General features: G+C 43.7%; 1 protein-coding gene across 2 annotated transcripts in view; it reads right to left on the bottom strand.

The window, feature by feature from the left end:
- Positions 1–14493, bottom strand: part of loxa (lysyl oxidase a) — a 34075-nt gene extending 19582 nt beyond the window's left edge. For both annotated transcript variants that reach the window (XM_034192733.1, XM_034192734.1), the window contains exons 1-3: positions 13729–14493; positions 10318–10426; positions 9702–9839 (exon numbers count right to left, since the gene is read on the bottom strand). In XM_034192733.1, coding sequence (XP_034048624.1) covers positions 9702–9839; positions 10318–10426; positions 13729–14374 — 893 coding nt within the window. In that variant the 5' untranslated portion in view covers positions 14375–14493. The remainder of the gene's footprint in view (positions 1–9701; positions 9840–10317; positions 10427–13728) is intronic.
- Positions 14494–22296: the final 7803 nt, after the last annotated feature.

Raw genomic sequence — 22296 nt, 5'->3', positions numbered from 1 at the left:
AGCTGCCAGCTTCACTGCGGATCCACCCGGTTTTCCATGTGTCCCACATCAAACCTCACCATGTGTCACCCCTCTGTACCCCCAGACCGGCGCCGCCTCCTGCCCGGATCATCGACGGGGAGCCGGCTTGGACCGCGCGCCGGCTCCTGGACATCCGTCGGAAGGGCCAGGGGTTCCAGTATTTGGTGGACTGGGAGGGGTATGGACCTGAAGAATGCTCCTGGGTGAAGAGGAGCTTCATCCTGGACCCGGCCCTCCTGGCCGACTTCTACCGGCGGCACCCGGACAAGCCTGGTCGGGCGCCAGGAGGCGCCCGTTGGGGGGGGGGTCCTGTTGTGTGGGCCGCTGAAGAGGAGGTACTGCTGGCCCACCACCACAAGATGGCGCCCTGCTTGGAGTGCGGGCTCCAAGCACGAGAGGGCGTCGGCTTTGCTGGAGGTGACAGCTGTCATCAATCAACACAAGCTGTCACCCATCACCACCACTACAAAGACCGGACTGCAACTCCACCTCCTCGCCGAGAAATCAACTACCATTCAGGTAATTTTCTCTGCTGACAAACACTGTGTGTGTTTAACCTGAACTTCTATTGCAGCCGTTTTCCTGGAGTGTTTCCTTATCTGGAGGATTGGCGTTTGGTGTGACAGCGACGGCTTCGCCTCACATCCCAACTCAGATAAGTGGTTGACCAGGAGCTGCACGAGTGTGTGTGATTGGAGGTGGAGGTTTTCCCTCCTTTACTTAAGACAGACTGTGGGATTACTGAGTGTGCGAACTCACACTCATCTGGACTGTCTCTGTTTTCTGCCAGCAGTACCGGGTCTGACTGCTGAAGACAGCGGCCACCTGGGGCGCAGGTCTTGGCGGCTCCGGTGTTCTTCAGCTCCGTTGGTGGTGGAAGCTGTGTGGGGATCCAGCTCTTCTCTCTCCAGGCGTCTTCTATCGTCGAGCCTGCCCACACGTCACCTGGTGTATGATTGACAGTCCACCATATTGTTATTGTCTGTACGTTGTTGTGCGATTCACAACATTAAATTGTTACTTTTTGGCTTATCCATTGTCCGTTCATTAACGCCCCCTGTTGTGGGTCCGTGTCACGTCACTTTCACACAAAATTGATCAAATAGCTCCTTACCTTTGTATAAATATAAAAAATAAAAAATAAAGAGAGATCCACAATCCACATATTTATTCCAATCAATGTAAAAAACGTGTTTCTTCTCTTGACAAGATTGACCGTTACAACAAGGTTCAAGGAGGGAATCTAAACTTTTATCAGAAATGGATCAAAAACATTTATAAAAAGACATGCATAATGGGGAATTTGATCAAGTATAACATCTGGATCTTGATAAATACCAGCATTTAATGGGTGCCTCCTACTGACAAGATCGGCCATGTCACCAAATGTAACGTAAATCAGATGAAAACTAAGTAAAGACAGACAAACGCTATAGAACAGAGAACAGCCTTGGTGGAGCTGATAAAAGTGGGATACATGCAACTGCAGTCTTATAATTTTATATAGCCTGCTGGTAATTCCAAGAAGAGAGGTTAAATCCATCACAGTGGGTCCCCTGGTGTGGTAGCTATCAAACTAACATGGCCAACTCAGCTAAATGTTCAATGTTCTCCATGTGCTAGCTAATGATGTTAATGCAGCTATGTTATCCAGTTTTATAAAATTCTGTGCCACTGAAGTATAAACTGTTCTAAAAGTGTTTCTCAACACTGTCCAATACAAATGCACAAATTTCATGTAACAATTATTTTCTGGCTAGCACTAATGTTAGCTAAATTAGTGTATAGCCCGCTTAGAAATTGGACTACGCTAATTTGAGAGCAAATAATGTATTCAGATAACATGAGGTCACTGGGTAACATCGGGTCACAAGTGGTTTGTAACTGTATTTAAATGTTTTAAGCTTGTAGTTGTAAAACTGGAAAGCTGCATTTTTTTTTTACAAGATTAGCTCTGCACTGAAAACACAGTGGCTGAGGCACCAAAGGTCTACCCCCTTCCATTTTGGCAGACAAAGTGAAGGAAAATTAGCATTGTATACGAGGCCTGTTAGAAAAGTAATGGACCTTTTTATTTTCTGCAAAAAATATATGGATTTGATTCATATGTTATTACGTCAGCCAAGCTTGAACCTTCGTGCGCATGTGTGAGTTTTTTCACGCCTGTCGGTTGCGTCATTCGCCTGTGGGCAGGCTTTGAGTGAGCACTGGTCCACCCCTCTCGTCGTTTTTTTCATTGCGAGGAAATGGCGGAATGATTTGGGCTTTGCTCCATCAGAATTTTTTCAGAAACTGTTAAAGACAGGCAGCTGGAAACCATTCGAAAAATTCATTTGGCTTTCAGTGAAAATTTTTTGGGCGTCACAGAGATTAAGGAGTGTTACTACCGCTTTAAGGACGGCCCACAATGGCGCACGGCGCGCCGCACTCCGAGCCGCAATCGACAGGCAGAAACGACCATGTCATTTCGAAACGGATGGCTGTATGGCTCCGGACCATTGTGTGCAATTTCTCTGGTTATCACAAGAGCTGGACATCAACCATTTTTCCGGCAGATTTCACTTTTAACAAGAGATTTTGTCATGGAAAGCCGCGCGGAGGCTTCGCGCTTCACAATGGATTCGCTGATGGAGCGAGACAAAGAACACCTCCGTTTCGGCGTGTCAGAGGACAAGTTGGGACATGCCTATCTCGGCTTTCAGTGGCTTACCAGTCGAGTGAGTATAAGAGAAATTGTGGAGAGCTGGGCTATGTGCAGATTATGACTTGACAGGCTCAGCAGGTGTGGCCGAGTAGCCCAATATTTTAAAATAGCATTAAGATTTGATTTTGCAAAGGTAGAATCTGTTCTTTTGTACTTGAATCTTGTACTTTTGTACTCAAAAGTAAATTTAAAAGTTAGCACTTAGTACTTTTACTTAAGTACATTTTTGGTGTACTACTTCTACTTTTACTTGAGTAAATATTTCGCAGGGTACTTCTACTTTTACTCAAAACTTCAGTACTTCTTCCACCTCTGATGAAATAACACCATACGTATATTAACGTTATGTAATCTTGGCATTATGGTGGTACTACTTGTCGAGTAGTATTTGAACTTGATTGTGCTTTTATACGAGCTTCAGTGGCGCTGTGCGGGGTGAAGCTCGCAGTTCCTCATAGCCAAATCGTCCACACCGAGTGACAACATAACGTAGTTAAAAATAATCGAGGGCCACTTTTTTATGTCATCTTCCCACTCTCTTATGACCCGTGGGTGAGCAAGAGTCGATCCCTTTGAGCTTTTCAAAAAGGTTTTTGTTTCTACCCATGGAATATCTTCCACTGTTGTATATTGAAAACACCGCTCACCGGAAGTCCTAAAACAAAACTGAAATGCCTCTGTTGCAAAAGTGGGCTTGGCTGAATAAGGTGAATATACGTATACTAGACAAGCCTGCATAACATCGCCCATTGGTTTTCTATAGGGATCCAGAACAGCCGAAATGACACCCGTACCTGGGTGTTGCCATATTGAGAGCCACCCCTCCCCCCACACAGACACTGATTTATGATGAACTCATTAACGCGTAAATGGATGGCTCTGTGTGATGACAAAAGCCTGAATACACCGGCCTCTCTGAACCTGAAGCATCAGCTAACAGGCTAACCTGGGTTTGGGTGTTTATTTAGGGACATGTTGCACCGAAATCATAACAATTAAGGTTTAGGCTGTTAGTGGCCATTCAGTGATCCACTGGGATTACTTTGTGCACTTCCGTGACCGGTTTCAAAGTATACGGCATTCGCAAAAAAACAGCTATGGAGATGTCTGAAAACAAAGTACTCGTGTTTTTCCGACAAGTGACGTAGCTACTAGAAGCGTCCCAGGGTGCGCTTCAGTAGAATGTAGCTGCTAACGTTAAGAACAGAGGTACAGGTTAATGCAGTCACTGTAAAAGCTGCAGCTCTGAGAAGGTTTATGTGCACCTGCAGCCATGAGCCACAAACGCAGCCTGTCAGTAACAATATCTGCTGGAGGATCAGCTTTGTGCACGAGTAATTATGAGTGTTGTTATCAATAAAATCTAAAAAAAAAACACATCTGCTTCCGGCGAAAAAGCGTTGTGCAGATGTTCACAGTGGCAGAAGCTGACAGGAGCAACGAGTAACACCACACACACACACACACACACACACACACACACACACACACACACACACACACACACACACACACACACACACACACACACACACACACTTTCTCAAAGTAACAAAAAAAAAAAAAAAGCTTGCCACAAAACACAAAAGGGGTAAAATCCTGAACATGCCAGACTCACCGTGTTATAGATTTATTTCCAAATGTAAACTCCACATGATCAAAGAAGCATGCACATGCGCAAGATTGCCGGCTGCAGCTTCACATTTTGTTCTGTCACGATTGTGACACGTAAAATAACGTCCATTAACTCTTGGAAATAATGTATTCTGACTTTTTCCAATGTAACAAATCCATCTCCGTGTACAGGCAGTCTGTTAAAACAGCATCATGCAGATGTTCCACGTCTATGTACACAGCTTCAGTTAAGGGCCTCTTCACTCATAGTGTGAATATGTACAACTCAGGCTGACTCATGGCGGTAGAGTTCGTATGAGCGCACCATGAAACATTGCACCGCTTGCACTGTGTTCCATGGGAAGGGGTGTACCACATCGCACCGCTGATGTGGAGGAAAATAAAATAAAATCCAGCTGTATAATTAGTGAGTATCACTGGGTTGATAAATAATACATAAAAGGGGACGCAATACAAAACCCCATGGTTAAATAACCCTGGTTAAATTAAAGAAAAAATGCCACACAGGATTTGAACCATGGAGCTGTATATAAAAACTAGAGAGCGCAGTCGCGCTGAGCCGTGTGCCGACAAGGAGGCGTGATTGCTATTTTAATTCCGGGCAAGTTAGTGATTTGCGTGCATAGAAGTTCACTTAGTCTCGTCAAGAAACAGGTGGAATATGCCGGAAAGCTGCGCATGTTGGCAAAGCCACAAACAGAGGAACAAGTGAGACAATATTTCCTTCCATAAGTAAGTGGTTTTGGTTATTCTTGTCACTTTGTCCGTGATATTTGGATGATAAACAGCTGTATGTTTCCTGCCGTACCTGTGTCACCTGATGACATGGACCATTAACTCTTCACTTATGTCTAGTTGATATTTTCCACTGCTAGACCAATGTCGAGTTAAAATACTTGTCATTAGTGATTTTTTTAATTTGCACCTTAAAATAATGAGATTATAATGACCCGCGCTGTACCGCTCACAGTCACACCCACACATAGAGATGTGTACGCACACCACTAACTTCATGAATGAAACTCGGTCAATAACGGATAATTGTGTAAAAATATAATATATATAAATGTATTGTAATGGTTTTAGGAGACAAGCTGCGTTGAACACAGCAGCAGCTCAGCCAAGCAGCGTAGTTTAACAGCGCAGATCCATGTAACTTTCAATACTAATATTTGGGAATGTGTGTGTGTCAGAGTAAGTTTAATACTTTCCTGACATAATTTAATTTTACTGGCTCGATATCCAGGTCAAAATGGCATTTTAACACATATTTTGCGAGCATTTTTCTGAGTGTGTTCAGTCGCGAATCTCCATTGAAAATGCATTAACATCCGGGTACTTCATCAATATTTTGCCCAGTTAGGAGATGTCATGTCGCTGTCCATGAAGGGATGTTTTCATTTAGTGTGCAGCATTGGGACTACGCTCTCTAGTACTCATATACAGCTCCATGATTTGAACCCACATGCTCTGATTACCAGATGGAAACTTTACTACTGCACTACAATCACTGTCTTATAACAAGAGCGTGAAATGGCTAAAATCAACAAGCAGATAAATGTATTTTCTAAAAGAAAAACAAAAACAAAAAAATGCTGTGATAACTGACCAAATAGCATTTGGTACAGCATACTTCTGCTGATACGAAAGTGGCGTATTTGTCATACTATTGGGTCATCCTGGTCCTGCAGCAAACCGCTCACAGCCCTCATGGCTTGACGCGTGTCCTGTCAGATGTGACATTCAGATCACCTGCTGCTTGTCCAAACGGACTGTTTTTATGTATTTCCACACAAGCACACGCGCGTGTCTTTCAAAACATGGTCCATTTACTGGAGCTGTGATGTCCAGAACCGAAGATGTCTTAACACCTGTCCAGCCACACCCCCTGTCCTGTCAGTGCACAGACCAAGATGTCACTCTGTGATCAGTTGAGAGTTGCCTTGTCTGCAGGAGGGGAGCGCGTGAAACACACGCACGCATATGTTGTGGGGGGGAGCTGACACTCTGGCACGCCACATGTGCAACTTCACAGTCATGGGGTACGTAGACAAATTTCACTGCCAGGTCGACAATGATTGTCGCAAGAGGGATCGATGGGCTCGCACAGCGCACACTCTGTCTTTCAGCCACTGGTGTGTGCAAACAGTTGTAGCAACAGGTGTATGAGGCAGCTATGATTTCACATGTTTTGCACACTATTCCTGTTTCATGTGCACTTTATGCGCAAATCAACCAAATTCGCACTATGTGTGAAGGGGCCCTCACCAGCATCCACGCAAACAGCACATCACCTCACTTTAGGTTTCAAAATCTGACACTCTGTAAAAGTTAAGAGTTTCGGGGTGAATTGTGTCGTCTCTTGTCTGTAAATCCTCTGTAAATCCGAGCCATCACTTTCGAACGGCAGCTCAGAAGCTTCATTTTCAGATGACGCAGGTCTGTTTCCCTCTGTTTGTCAGTCATCAGGATGTTCCTGCTTATTCTAAAATGTGCGTAACATGCCGAAAAATGCCGAGAATTGCCAAGTGAGCAGTTTTCCAGAAATGCACCTGCTAACACAGAGTGAGAGAATAAAATACATCAGTGATCACTAATTATTAGCACATGTGTGCGGAAAGACTTACAATCATGAATACTTTTATGTTGTCTTGCTAACTGGGTCATTAAAAAACATGAGACATGTCCTTTAACTCATATGTTAGGGGATTGCGTGGTGGTTCTCATAACAGTTTGTTTTGGTGCAGACAGCAAAGGCTATAAGCATTAAGTGGACCTACCAACAGCTGCTAAATATGCTAACACCGTTAGCATACAACATTAAATAAGACGAGCGTTTCACTCAACATCAGTGTTGAAGCAGGGATGTCTTAGATGATCCGTTAGGACATTTCACAGCACAACAAGCCATATTATTCTGTTGTGTGTTGGGGGGTGTGGCTGGATATTTTGGTGTTCTTTTCTTTTCTTTGCTCTCCAGGTGGCATGAGAGCTGATTTGTCTGTGGAGAAGGTGCTGGCTGAAGAATCCTTCACCCTCATCAACATCATGTGCAGCACCTGTGAATGGTGCTCACATGCAACCTTAAAGACTTTCAGCTGAAGCAGATAATTGGATGGCGTTCTGCATTTAAGTCATGTGTGATTCAAGCAGAACTGCCGGGAACTCGACCTTGTGATGTTCGTTTGTGAGATGCTGAGGACCGAGCCTGGGTTTGACACATCAAGCCCGTGAAGCAAGGAAGGGTGAGGACACATGCTGTCAGCACACATCAAAGGTGATTAAGTGTTTGACTAATTGTTGATAGTAACTTGGTGTTTTGTTACACAGTATTCTTGAATTGTGATGAGAATTGTGCAGCTTGCTTCTCACTGCTGTGGCGTGCGGATAAGTGATCCTCCACTTGTTGTGAGAAGCTGCTCATTTGCATAAAGTTAAAAAAAGATATAGACCTGAATGTGTTGCTGATAGCGTGTGTCTTTTGAAAGATATTGTTGTAACTGCTGACTTACCTCACCTCTTCTTTGCTTCACAGAGAGTCAGTTTGTCGTGTCCACCTGGGGGGTGTTTGGCGGTGGTAGTGGGTCCAGGAGCGCCGGGCTTTGATCCTTACGGGCGCTGGAGAGCGTGCTAACAGTCACTCCACCAGAAAGACGCTGTTTAGTTTGTACACATTGTTATGCACCAAAGAGGGTAAAAAATAAATTGTTTTGTTTTGGAACCGCTTTCTGGTTATTTTTAGCGCTGGGTTCCGTCTGACGCAGGTCCGCTCCTCAACCCGCGTCGACACATAACATTATTCCAGGTGTTTGGAATAAAATTCACCAAACAGTCACAACAACAGCGGAGGCTAAGAGAGGAGGAGGAATCGCTGAACTCAGCAGCTGTCACTCAAAGCAACCACACAAACAATTTTACAGAAATTTGTTGCTTAAACCGTCTTAAGCTAAGAAATTAGAAGGAAAAATAAATAATTCACCCCCGTACAGTTGTTGTGGAGACAGAAACTATCTATAAAGACCAAAACCGTTTTTTTTTTTTTTTCTGCTCTAAAGTTGGATGTTAACACACTACAAGAAATATGACTTCCACTTTGGGGCCAAAATTCAGCCTTGAGTGTTGAGAACCCATTAAATTTAGCAGTAAGTCAGACTCAAGTGGCAGATCCAGAATTTCATTTTATTGTTTCACATTTGCTGACATTACAACAGAAGGCCACAAGAGTCAAAGGACCAAAGGCCAGCAACCAGTGTCAAAGGGTCAGCAATCACTCTCGAAGATCTGCATTGAACATCAATGTTTAGTGATCAGCATAAAAGTGCGGTGAACAGGATCAAAGGTCAGTGAACAGGACCAAAGTCAGAAACCCAACAAGAGCAAGCAGAGATTTCCGACGCCCGCCAAGGGTTGACGAGGACTCAAAATAAAAGGTATGTGATTCACATCATGGCTGGGACTTTACCTGGATCCGGATTCCACAACACAGTGCAATAATTGCATACTGATCCAAACAGTCCGACTGATCAAGATGTTGCAACGTGATATTTAATTCACAAGCTGAAACAAAATAGTGTCTTCCAGATCTTGGTTTTAAATTGTGATGCTGTATACGTGAAGAAATTTGACGTAATCCTTAAAAGCTAATCTCTGATCATATAAACGAAAGCGTGTGTTGCCAACACTTCACAAGTTGTCTCACATTTTGTGCATTTTCTGACTCACAGAAACTAAACTAAGAAGGGTTTGAAATGCCTGTTTGAGAGAAAATTTATCTCACAAATTTTTTGAACATGTTCAAAATTCTTGCGACGTGAGAGCGAGGCCCTGCGACTCATGCAAGGAAACTGAGAACCCCCGATAACGCTTTGAGACATTTTAGAAACTCCCTCGCGAGTGCCGTTCACAGTTTATCGCCTACAGTCCAGTGAGATACTACTCTTGGGTTTGGAATTCGGTTTGTGTCTTAAACTAAAGTGGATTGTGGAGTCTTAGTGGAGGTGTGCGTTCTATTGTTCTACTTTAAATATATGTCCACACTTTAATCTGTTTCATATATATATATATATATATATATATATATATATATATATACGCGTCACACATCTGGTTATACAATATGTGTAAATGAAGGTCAAAAATGTTATTTTCTTTCTGTCTGCATCTCAATGCTTTCACTCCACGGTCACAGAGGACCACATTTCTCATGTGCAGTCTTCTAAAACCGGTTTATCATGCGTGCATACTTGAAGAAAATGACTGTAATCGAAGCCAGCATGTTGGTCTGAGTGATGCAGAAAAGACACGTGTCAGAGACTGTTTCTGTGGAACACCGCATACTCACTGGTGACAGCTGTGCCATTCCCAGGAATACCGTGGCCTGCTTGGCAAGAAGTCCGCCGTGCCCTGGTTTTTGACTCTCTGAGGGAACCTCAGCAGCATGCGGGTGTCGTAATCTCTAACGTTGGATCTATAGGCTGAGCTACAAACCACAGAAAAGGACACTGCAGGGTGAAACGTGGACACAGTCACATCACTAAGATATTTTTTCCTGCTGCAACAACCCCCCGCCCCCCCGCCGCCTCTCTCAGCGCAGCAGCAGATGATGGCAGACTATGCTTAAATGACGGGTGGAAAAATAATTTGGAGGCGTGGGGGTTGTTTGGGTTACTTTTCGATAATGTGTTTACCAGTCGCGCTTTCTTTCCTGAGGCAAACTATGATTAAACTTTACTGAATTCCGCCCATGTACCATCAGTGGAAGAGTTCAGTTAATTTTACCTCGTCTCATGGTTCCACTGGGCAGCCCTCACCCACAAACACTTTAGGTAGTTGTTATGGCTCAGAATTTTATGAATCACACTTGGCTGCCACAGCCCTGCTTTCTCTCTCTCTCTCTCTCTCTCTCTCTCTCTCTCTCTCTCTCTCTCTCTCTCTCTCTCTCTCATTCAGCGGTCTACCTTGACAGACAGTTTTCTTCAGCTGCACATCTAAGGTTGTACATCGGGACCCTCTGGACGTAAGCAGCAACCTGGATGTAGTACGGGTCAGCTACCAGATCTGGCACACCTACAATGACAACGAAACACAATTGTATAACTGATTACTTGTTTAAAGCTACAGTGTGTAGGATTTAGGGGCGTTTATTAGTGGAAATGGAATACAGCTCTCATAACCCTCTGTTCATTTGTGTATATTACCTGCAAACAATGAACCAAAGTGTTTTGATGAGCTTACACTGAGCCCTCCATATCCACATGGGAGCGGAGCAGGTCGCCATGTTGGACCACCATGTTTATACAGTAACTCAAAAGGGATGTACTCTGTCTTTTGCATTTTGTAGCACGTCGGAAAACCGAAGGAAAAGGAAGAGGAATCAATGTTTGCATCCCTATACACTATGTGCTGGTTGTTAGTGAAGGCTAATACTTTTAAGAATAGAGCCCAATCATACTGGATTTTTTGGGAGGCCCAATGCTGATGTAACGGAGGCCTGCAGGTGTCGCTGTGCATATGTAGTTAGTAAACCTCACTCCCAACAGCTCAAAAGGATTCTCTGGTCACATGGCCAGAGCCCTGGGTTTTAGCCTTCTGGTTAGAGAGTCTGACTCCCATGCCAGAGATCGTGAGTTTGCATCCCAAAGGGAATGAATGGGCGGAGTCCTAACAACACAACTCAGAGTGCAGCCACTACACTGATACAGATATTAGGGAGAAAATAAATTACAATACTGATATATAAAAATGCTTATTTCTCACTAATCTTTATCTTGCTATCTTGGATTGTGTTGTTCCTGCAATCAACCAACGTATGTCACGCTGCCGTCACTCATTTGCAGTCACCATGTCACATTGCTCAGAATTTTCATAAAATAGACTTCTATACCTAGCTGGTGGCAAAGCAACCATCAGTCTCTTGTCACTGTAAAATGCAGACTGACTGAAAATGAATGTCAGCTGGTCGCTTTGCCTCTGTCTCCTGTAGCTAATGTGACCACGGGTTGATGGGGTTCCCAGTCATCCTAGACAGCATTGTAAACAAGAGCAAATAGAGATTTCTGACATCCACCAATCCTGATCTGAATCTTCTCCAGAATTCAGTGGCATCGTCCATGCCCTAATATATATCTGTTGTGCAAATTTGGTGAGAATTCCTGAAGTAGATTTGACATAATCCTTCAAAGCCTATGTAAAGTGAAATCTTAATCCAGAATCCTGATCCGGATCACCTCTAAAATTCAGTGGAGTCTTCCATGCCCTAATATCTTTCTGTGGTGTAAATTTGGTGACAATCCGTGAAGTAGTTTTGACGTAATCCCTCAAAGTCTATATAAAGTGAAATCTTGATCAAGAATCTGGATCACCTCCAAAATTTAATGGAGTCTTCCATGGCCTAATATGTATCAGTTGAAAATTTCATCAAAATCCATGCAGTAGTTTTGACGCAGTCCTGCTAACAGACAGACAGATAAATAAATAAATAAACACAGCCGATTTCATTACGTCCTTGGCAGACATAACAATAATGCTATCAGAGCGCTCTCTGCTGGACAAACTATGTAATGACACCATTTGCAACAGCCAAAGTGTTTTTCTGTATTATTTATTGGGTAAAATGAAAGTTTTCCTATTAGCTAAAATAACAGTAATGCAAATACTGATATGGGTGTGAAAGGCTCGTATTGGCCAACCAATATATTGGGCGGGCGCTATTTGATCACCATCAATTTTTGAAGTGGAGGCATACATAGTGGTAATCACAAGAGAAGGAAAGGGAGCATGAATCCTTGTCATCAATGAAGAGAAAATGTGAAGTGAAAAATCATGATTCATGATGATATACTGCAATTTGCAACCTTGCCACTACATGACACTATATCCTACACACTGTAGCTTTAAAAGGGTTATGCACAATTTCAGTAAGCTAGTGTTGTTCACATGAATGTCATCATGTAAGAAAATTAAAAAGGAAAGACATATTCCTTGACAGATATTATGATGACCATCTTCTGGCCAGTGAACATCTCCAAAGATGATCTTTACAAGAGAAACCAAAGTTAAATTAAGACATTGTAATTGAAGATTTGATGCCACAGAATGAGATGGTTGAGTTACGTCCTTAGGATGCCACAACCTTCCAAAAAAGATCTAGAATGGACACCACAAGTAAAAAAAGGGGGGAGATGAAAAACCACATGGAGAAGAATAATCATGGCTAAGCTAGAGACACCAAAACTGACCTGAGGATGAGCAGAGAAGAAAGGGAAGGGCAGATGGGAATGAAGGACTCTTACTGAAACATTATGTCACAGTGTCACAACAAAAGAGAGCTTAAATTTTGTAGACAAATAAACAAAAACCCCTCCCACTAACATCATAGCCAGTGATCTCCTACAACTAGAATGCTTTCTAAGAAATATGGAATGCAGACAAACTGTGTGGTCTTTTATGTTACATTTCAGACACTTACTCAAATGCATTCAATATTGCTGTAGCTTCTCCGTTGTCTGTGCTAACTACAAATACAAAGCAACAACTCAAATAAAATTTCTGCACAAGGTTGACCTGTGAGATGAATGCCTTGTGGAGTAAGCCCTATATATGCTCTGAAGTCCACTGGCGCCAGTGCATTCCCAAGATTCCTTACTGTGGAACTTGTGAGAGTCTACGACTCTCCCCGGGTGGGAAGCCAGTCCATGGTAGGTTACTTCCCCAGTCGGGGTTGGTCCCAATTTACAGCAGAGCAGCAGGAACAATGCAGATTAAGCGTCTTTTCCAGGGCAATTGCAAATCCAGACACTCTGACTCCTTACTCAGCTTCTCAAGTTACTACAATCCCATATAGAAATCACAGCATCATCAGCAAAATCAAGCTCAGTACAACCTTCCTCACCAGCAAAGGCTGGTTTCCACAACTGTACCTAAAACTCACTCCAGGCAAAGTTCTAACATTCTATAGGAGCCAGAAAACATCCCTGATGAACACCATACCTGCATAGGCTGGTTATGAACGTCCAGCAACTTGTTGGGGGTCCTGCAAATTTTCAGGATGTCCAAGAGGCAGGCTGGTCAACCAAATTAAATGGTTTATGAAAATCAACATAGGTTGTAAAGAAGTACTGCTGATATTTGGCAAATACATTGTATTAGGCTTTTAGAAATTTTAATGAGCACTTTGCGCTATTTAGTAATGTTTTGTGGTCTGTAATTATAGATTAATAACTACCCAGAGGATGGACGGTTATATCGTCAGCATATTTCATGCACATGTGACGTTTCTGGTTTAATGTTGCTCTTCTACTCTTTTCATACTGATGATACCTTGTGCCAGATGACTGACAGACTGATATTTGCTCTTTCTCCTCTCTTACCGTACTGATGATACCTTGTGCCATACCCGGGTCTGGGTCTGGGTCTTGGTCTCTCGTAAACATCGTAGTGATTGTAATAAGGGTTGTCACCATCGATAGACTTGTAGGGGTCATAGGGGTCATCTCCGACCATCATGTCCTCCCTCCTCGGTACAGCAGGACTGGCCGTGACCTGTTCCTTGGTCTCATTGGCTCCGCTGTTCCCGCGCGTTTCCGTGCGCTCTCTGGGACGCTGGCGTTGATGCTGCCGGGGTTCGTGCCCTCTCAGGAACCTGTGGAGTGGACCTGGAAGCCCACGGGGACTGTGAGGAGCGGAAGGCGCCCGGAGAGGCTGCTGCTGCTGCCCCACCGGCGTTTGTCTCGCGGTGTCCGTCTGTGTGGCGTCCGCGTCTCGGATGATGGTGAGAGGTCTGGCTTGCACTTGCTCCTGAGGTGCGCCCCGCCGCCTCGGCGGCTGGTACTCGGAGCCGTGACTTAAAATGCTAAAAACCTTGCCGTTGTGTGACCACTGCAGGGTCTGCCGGAGCGCCGCCCGTTGATTATTCCCTCTCGGATCCCTCTGCGAGTGCGCAGCCTGCGGCGTGAAAACAAATAAATAGAAGCACGCATATGCGTAAAGTGGCGTGCCAAATAGGCGAGATCCCATTATGAACTCAATTACCAGCGGATATTTTATGCACGGGTGCACTTAATAAAACATCTCCAGCGGCAGGATGAGCCGCGCGAGCAGACCAAAAATTTTAAAGGCATCCGCGCGCGTTCATAGTGCTGTGCAGCGCGGAGATCCTCCGAGGAGGAGGAGGAGGAGGAGGAGGAGGAGGAGGAGGAGGAGGAGGAGGAGGAGGAGGAGGAGGAGGAGGAGGAGGAGGAGGAGGAGGAGGAGGAGGAGGAGGAGGAGGAGGAGGAGGAGGAGGAGGAGGAGGAGGAGGAGGAGGAGGAGTAGTTCTGAAAATTTTGTGTTAAACAAGTGTACTGCTCATATAACGTCGGTGAGTCCTGATCATTCTCAGCACGGAGTGTTTGACGGCTGCACGTGACCCCTGAGAGGCGTTTGGCGCGCGTTAACAAGCTGGGAACTTTATTATCACGCATGCTACATGCACAAGAGAAACACAAACATGCATATAAAATGAATAATGTTTCTTCGTATTGTCTTCATCCTTTCCTAGAATTTTTTTTTTCCTGCTAGATCGACAAAAATGGTGATAACTCTTTCCCGTTGACTGTTGGATGAACTAAGAAACTGCAGCTCAGTGGGCCAGAAGCATTCATTCATCCACTCCACGATCTCTCAAGCCTAAACACTAGTCTTTAGTGGCTCTGCAAGCTTTCATTTTTTTTCTCTGTCAAATCTTCTCTTGCAAACCTTCACAAATTCAGCCTATTTTTGAGCTTTTGTGAAAAAGAATCACCTCAGATTTGTACCATGTATACCATTATTCTCTAAGGCACCTGTATGTCTGTTCTACTGTAGGGCCCCTTCATACATAGTGCAAAGTTTGGTCGACATCTGGTCAATTAAGGCAAAACAGCGCAAAACAGTTCAAAATTAGTGACCCACAAAACATCACACTGAAGGGCAGGCGTGCATGAACCCGGTGCGAGAGTTTGTGCATGCGCCAGTGTCTTACGAGCAAGAACAGTGCAAGGTGCAGCACATGGTGCCGCTTATGTGGAAGAAATAAAAAATAAAACCAGCTGGTACCTGTGGAACCAAATTGCGCTGCTTATGTGGAATAAATTAAAAAAGAAAAAAAGAAAAAAAAGGAAAACACATACCACCCACTGAATGCAAACCCGCACCTTCCAGAAGCTCTGATCACCAGTCAGCAACTTTACCACTGAGCTACAGAGCTGTTCTTTGGGAGTTACGGGAATCTGCCTCATATCAGGAAGGACATGGAAGTATTACAAAAAAAATTAAAGTCGCATACCATATAAAAACACTGCATTTATCAAGCGAGCAATACAAATATGAGCCATCTGTTCCTCTGGTGATGACCCGTGGTCACAGACATACAGTCATGAAATGACATGAATGAGAAGCAGAGTACTCTGATGTCCACATCTACTGGTCAGGTGCGTCCAGTCAGCCGCGCGCGTGTTCTGCCCATCACGCGTGTCTTGTGGACGGCGCGCCACAGCACAGACACTGCATCATGTGGAACAGAGCTCACGTGGGTGACATGACGGTCAGATCGCCCGCTGCATGTTCTGATCTGACGGTCCGTTTCAACCTGGGGGGGATGCCAGTGTCACTTCATGCGCGCTTGTTTGCTGCAGCTTGTTGCCACCATGGCGATATATGTTTTTATTTATGTCCACGTAAATACAGCAATCAGACACACACACCTCAAAGTGGATAGTTGTTTGTCCATAACTGTCCAAACATAGTAGGTGTTGTCCAGAATGACAGATCACCACAGCTGCTTCTGTCAGAAGCCATGCCTCTCGTGAGTAGAGTGTACACACCCACGTGTCAGTGTGTGTGTTTGCAAAGTCACACTTGTGGGGAACTTAGACAAATTTCACAGCAGTACGACAGTGGTTGCCTGCAGTCTCTTGTCATGCCAGTAGTGTGACTGGCCACACATTTTCTAAGTGCCATGCGAGCGGTGTTAGATGTTCGTGTGTGTCACCTGGAATTTGGCTGGCACCTGCCGCGAGAAGGTGCGATGGGTTTGCACAGCGTGCACTTTGTCTTTCAGGCGCTTGTGTGTGCAAATAGTTGTAGCAACAGGTGTACGAGGCGTGAGAGGCAGGGACAACATTACACGGTTTGCACATGATTCCTGCGTCATGCGCACTAAGACTAAGTGTGCACTTCGTCCAAACTTCGCACTATGTATGAAGGGGCCTTTAGTTTTGGTTTTAGTTAGTTTGTGATGAAATATTCAAAAAACAACAAAACATCACATATAGTTAGACTGTAATTTTTTCAAGCAACATGTAAAATGACCTGAATACATGCACTAATATTTTTACTCTAAGTATCAAATTTTTTGGCATATAAGATGCACAAATGTATAAGTCACACCTGTCAAAAAATGCCTCTTGAAGAGGAAAAAAACATGTATAAGTTGCACCGGACTATAAGTTTTCTGTGTTATGATCACTTTAATTTGGGATTTTGTGCATTGTTGTAGTGTATTTCTTATTACTGGCATTTATTCTTTTATTATTGGAATTTATTTTGTTTAGTGCTTTGATTCTTGGGAAAGTTCTATATAAACAGTCATTGTAAGTTCTATTATTAATAACAAACATGTGAATTTTTTATATATAATTCGAGGGCCTCTCAAGTGAGTAACCCCCCCCCCCCCCCGCGACTTATACCCCCCAAAATATGGTATTTTTTAATTTTTTTAAAAAAGCACATTATAAATCAAATTTCTCACAATGTAAGCACTCAGGTCATGCAAACATTCATCTGTTAGCATTGCATTATGTGATGCTGGAGACTGTTCATGCTAACATTAGCCCATAAGCATCACATTATGTGATGCCTGTTAGTGTTGCATTAAGTGACACTTGTGACTTTTTATGCTAACAATAACCCGTTAGTATCACGTTATGTGATGCTTGGGACTAAAATACCACTACACTAAAATTAGCCCATTAGCATTGCATTGTGTGACCCCCATCCGATAGCAGCATTCCAAGTTTTTCTATCATTGGCTAATTGCAGAACTTCCTTTAGGCTATCTTCACACAATCTCATGTTTATTTATACCAGCTCTTTGCTTATCAGGCTAAGCCAGGTTGTCTTTGGTTTACTTCTTGGTCTTTTAACTGGTCTTAAAGCCTTGTTTATGGCTTTCCTTGCTGGCGTATCTTCTGGTCAGCCCTGTCTCATGTTTTTTTCCATGATACCTTCCCGAAATGTATTACATTTTTTTGATGCGGTCACCCTTCTCTCACTCATTTTAACCCTAACGATAACCCCAAAGCACCCCCTTCCCCCTGTGTCACCCCAAATTTCACGATACCGTCACAAAATTTTTTTGTGACACCATCATGAAAGTCTACTCCATTTCATAATGGTATCGTGAACTAATAGTTTAAATCACTTTTCATGATGCTTTCATGAACTTGGCATGAGATCGGGTTGCTTCTGTATAGGCAGAGCAGGCGGCTCCTTCTTCTAATGATGGTGGTTGTGTTGATTACTACTGTGCACTTCTTTCAGTCTTTGTTTCCATTTCTCTTGACTACATACTCCTCTGTGTTGTCTGTATTTGCAGTTAGGTTTCTCTTGTGAATGTTTTTTTTTTTGGGATTGCACATTTCCGTTGTTCATGTTTATGTTGGGCAGCGGTTGCGTAGCTGATGTCATCACATTTTACTGGTTAATATCTATGAAGGTGTTTATGGAAACACTACGTGTGAGGTCTAGAAAGGATTCTGGAAACAGATCTTCTCATGTTGTGTGGGAGATGGTGTAATTGTGCTTGATCATGTGACCATTAGCTAGCTAGCCAGTTTTCAAGACAGGTGAATGAATAAATCCGTCATGAATCACTGCTTTAAGGTGCTCTCCTCACTAAGGCCTTTAGCTACCACAAGTTGGTATTTTTTTAGCACATTATAAATCCCCTCGCTCACAACGGAGGGACTCAGTTCATGCTAACATCAAGCTAGCGCCAATTATACAACATATGCAACCACTGTTTAGTAGAATAAAGAGAGTGTGGCAACACATTGACAGCATTTTCTAATGATGATCTGTCTATCTATCTTTCTATAAATAATTTAGAAGGACCTTGGAACATGTTTTTCAGTATTTTCTCAAAAAGGAAAATGATTCAACAGACTATAGCCAAATTTATACCCTGTGATCATAATAAAGTCTATTTTATTCATGTGCTCATATTTCATAAATACTACAACTAAAGAAACCTAAAATAGCTAGCAGTTGTTATTTGGGAGATTTTTAATACTTCATTAATTTAATAACTATATATTTTAAGTATTTTTATTTTGGAGAATTCTGGCTGTGTTATAGTGGAATTATCCACGGGGATTACCCTAGTAACTTTCCTAAAGGTGTAATTAAACTAAGCTGAGCAAAATGCTGATATTTGATCCTTGAATTACAGCATTTGGTTGACGAATGTCCGCACTGACCCCAAGGCTTTGATAAATCTAATTTAAACTTAAACACCACTCTGCTGTTAACACTAAAGCTTGGGAAACTTAAAGCTTTAATTTTCCTTTCTTTTCCAAACAGGGAAGTTCTTTCTGGTCTGCAGTGTGACCACAAAGTGACTCCTGCTTGACCACAATAGACAAGGCACTTCAAGTTTTTCAAAATGTCAAAATCACTTTGCTCATGAGATTTGATTCTATCTCACACGGCCAGTTACAGTGAGGCAAATAAGTATTTGATCCACTGTCGATTTTGAAGTTTTCACTGAAGTTTTCCCACATGCTAAGAATGGAGAGGTCTGTAATTTAAATCTCAGGTATACTTCAACTGTGAGACAGAATCTAAAAAAAAAAAAAAAAAGCAGAAAATCACTGTAGGATTTTTAAATAATTCATTTGCATTTTATTGCATGAAATAAGTATTTGATCCACTAGAAAACAGACGTTAATATTTGGTACAGAAACCTTTGCAGTTACAGAGCTCAGACATTTCATGTAGTTCTTGACCAAGTTTGCACACTGCAGCAGGGATTTTGGTCCACTCCTCCATACAGATTTTCTCCAGATCTTTCAGGTTTGGAGTTCCCTCCAAAGATTTTCTATTGAGTTCAGGTCTGAAGACTGGCCAGGCCACTCCAGGACCTTGAAATGCTTCTTGCGGAGCCCCTCCTTAGTTGTCCTGGCTGTGTGTTTGGGGTCATTGTCATGCTGGAAGACCCAGACACGACCCATCTTCAATGCTCTGACTGAGGGAAGGAGGTTGTTTGCCAAAATACGATGGCCCCATCCATCCTCCCTTCAATACGGTGCAGTCATCTTGTCCCCATTGCAGAAAAGCACCCCAAAAAACTGGGGTGGTTTTCTTGGGGTTGTTCTTATCCTCCAAACACGGCGAGTGGAGTTGATGTCAAAAAGCTCTATTTTGGTCTCATCTGACCACATGACCTTCTCCCATGCCTCATCTGGCTCATCCAGATGGTCACTGGTGAACTTCAAACGGGCCTGGACATGTGCTGGCTTGAGCAGGGGGACCTTGTTGCCCTGCAAGATTTTAAACCATGATGGTGTCATGTGTTACTAATGTAATCTTTGTGGCTGTGGTCCCAGCTCGCTTCAGGTCATTGACCAGGTCTTCCTATGTTGTTCTGGACTTTCTCAGAATCATCCTTACCCCACAAAGTGAGATTTTGCATGGAGCCCAAAACAGGGAAGACTGACAGTCATGTGCTTTTTCCATTTTCTAAGAATTGCGCCAGCAGTTATTGCCTTCTCACCAAGCTGCTTGCCTGTTGTCCTGTAGTCCATCCCAGCCTTGTGCAGGTCTACAGTTTTGACCCTGGTGTCCTTAGACAGCTCTTTGGTCTTGGCCATGGATGATAGGTTGGAGTGTGATTGATGGAGTGTGTGGACAGTGTCTTTTATACAGGTAACAAGTTCAAACAGGTGCAATTAATACAGGTAAAGAGTGCAGAATAAGAGGGCTTCTTAAAGAACAGTTAACAGGTCTGTGAGAGCCAGAATTCTTGCTGGTTGGCAGGTGATCAAATACTTATTTGCCTCACTGTATGTATGTTTCAGAAGAGGACAGTGGAGTTCTGGCTTACTGCCTGTTAATGCTGCACTCTGTCGCTTTGCAAACAGTGACTGCACACCAAAAAAGGAACTGAAGTGGAAACGAAAATGTGATAAGGCACTGCAGGGTTGTGTTGGTTTAGAACTTGATATTTGCTCTGAGTGACGGTGAAGCAGGGTATTGTTTTCATTGTGTGTTTGTGGACAAGATAACTCAAAACCAGCCTGATGGATTTCCTTCAAACTTGGAAGAAATATTACCTGGATATATATATAATTGATTGGATACGAATGACTTTATAACTTCACAATGACATTACACAGAAGTCATATGATGAAGTCATACATAAGTCAAAAATCAATCTACAGACATATGTATATTTACCTGTAGATTAATATCATGGTGTGTGGAGTTGTAGTCACTCACCTGCTTGACACTGGGCCTCAGGCCTGTAGGACTTATATTGCAGTTAATTTGTTGGGTGGGCACCACTGTCCTGGACCAATCCCCAAAGAAATCATTAATATAACTGTCACGGAGGTCAAATCGCGTCAAGCACAGAGGAGCATTTGCCATGCATCACCACATCCAACCACATGATGAAACCATTCTGAGTCCTGGATGGCAATCACTCAGGAACTCAACCCATCCATCCCCACCTCTTGAAACTAACCATCTCTCTACACCATCCAGGTGAAATCTAAGCATTTGCTGGGTCTTCTCCAGCTGCTGGTGCCTTCAGCAATGAGGTGCCTGTATGCTACTTCATGCACAGAAATGCGCTACATGTCCAAAATATGCAGGCGATGCTTCCCTAAAAAACTGTTCGTTTGACACAAAATCATTCCAAAGGAAGACCCTCCAAAGAGATGGAGCAGTCAGCCCTGTGGTGCGCTCTGCCCTCATTTGTTCATATCCAGGTGTTGGAAGGTGAAATGCGGAAAAAGGTGCTTTGCCCTCTTCAGGTCGGTGGAGTGTCCTTGCCTCAAGTGGAGGAGTTTAAGTATCTCGGGGTCTTGTTCACGAGTGAGGGACGGATGGAGCGTGAAATCGATAGACGGATCGGTGCAGCATCTGCAGTGATGTGGTCGCTGTATCGGACTGTCGTGGTGAAGAGAGAGCTGAGTAGGGGGCAAAGCTCTCAATTTACCGATCGATCTACGTTGTGATCCTCACCTATGGTCATGAGATTCGGATCATGACCGAAAGAACGAGATCGCGAGTACAGGCGGCCGAGATGAGTTTCCTCCGCAGGGTGGCTGGGCGCTCCCTTAGAGATAGGGTGAGGAGCTCGGTCACTCGGGAGGAGCTCGGAGTCGAGCCACTGCTCCTCCACGTCGAAAAGAGTCAGTTGAGGTGGCTCGGGCATCTTTTCCGGATGCCCCCTGGACGCCTCGCTGGAGAGGTGTTCCGGGCACGTCCCATTGGGAGGAGGCCCCGGGGAAGACCCAGGACACGCTGGAGGGACTACATCTCTCGGCTGGCTTGGGAACGCCTTGGGGTTTCCCTGGAGGAGCTGGGGGAGGTATGTGTGGATCGGGAGGTCTGGGCGGCTTTGCTTGAGCTGCTGCCCCCGCGACCCGACTCCGGATAAAGCGGAAGCAAATGAATGGATGGATGGAAGGTGAGATGTTTTAAGAGTGGCTGATTGGTAGATTGGAAGCACCTGGGCCCATTGCTTCTGCTTAAGCTATAAAATATCATTTGCCGTATCACTCAAGCTAGAACTCTCTACTGTTCACATTTATTTCAATTGGTGTGTTTTAGTTTGTAGATAAACTGGTAAAGTTCTCTATCCTGTGTTTGCTGTTCATTTGTCACAGTCTAAAAATGAGGCATGGTCAGGT

This window comes from Thalassophryne amazonica, chromosome 17 (genome assembly GCF_902500255.1).
Source record: "Thalassophryne amazonica chromosome 17, fThaAma1.1, whole genome shotgun sequence".
NCBI lineage: Eukaryota > Metazoa > Chordata > Actinopteri > Batrachoidiformes > Batrachoididae > Thalassophryne > Thalassophryne amazonica.
This window is presented reverse-complemented; position numbering and strand designations above follow the sequence as displayed.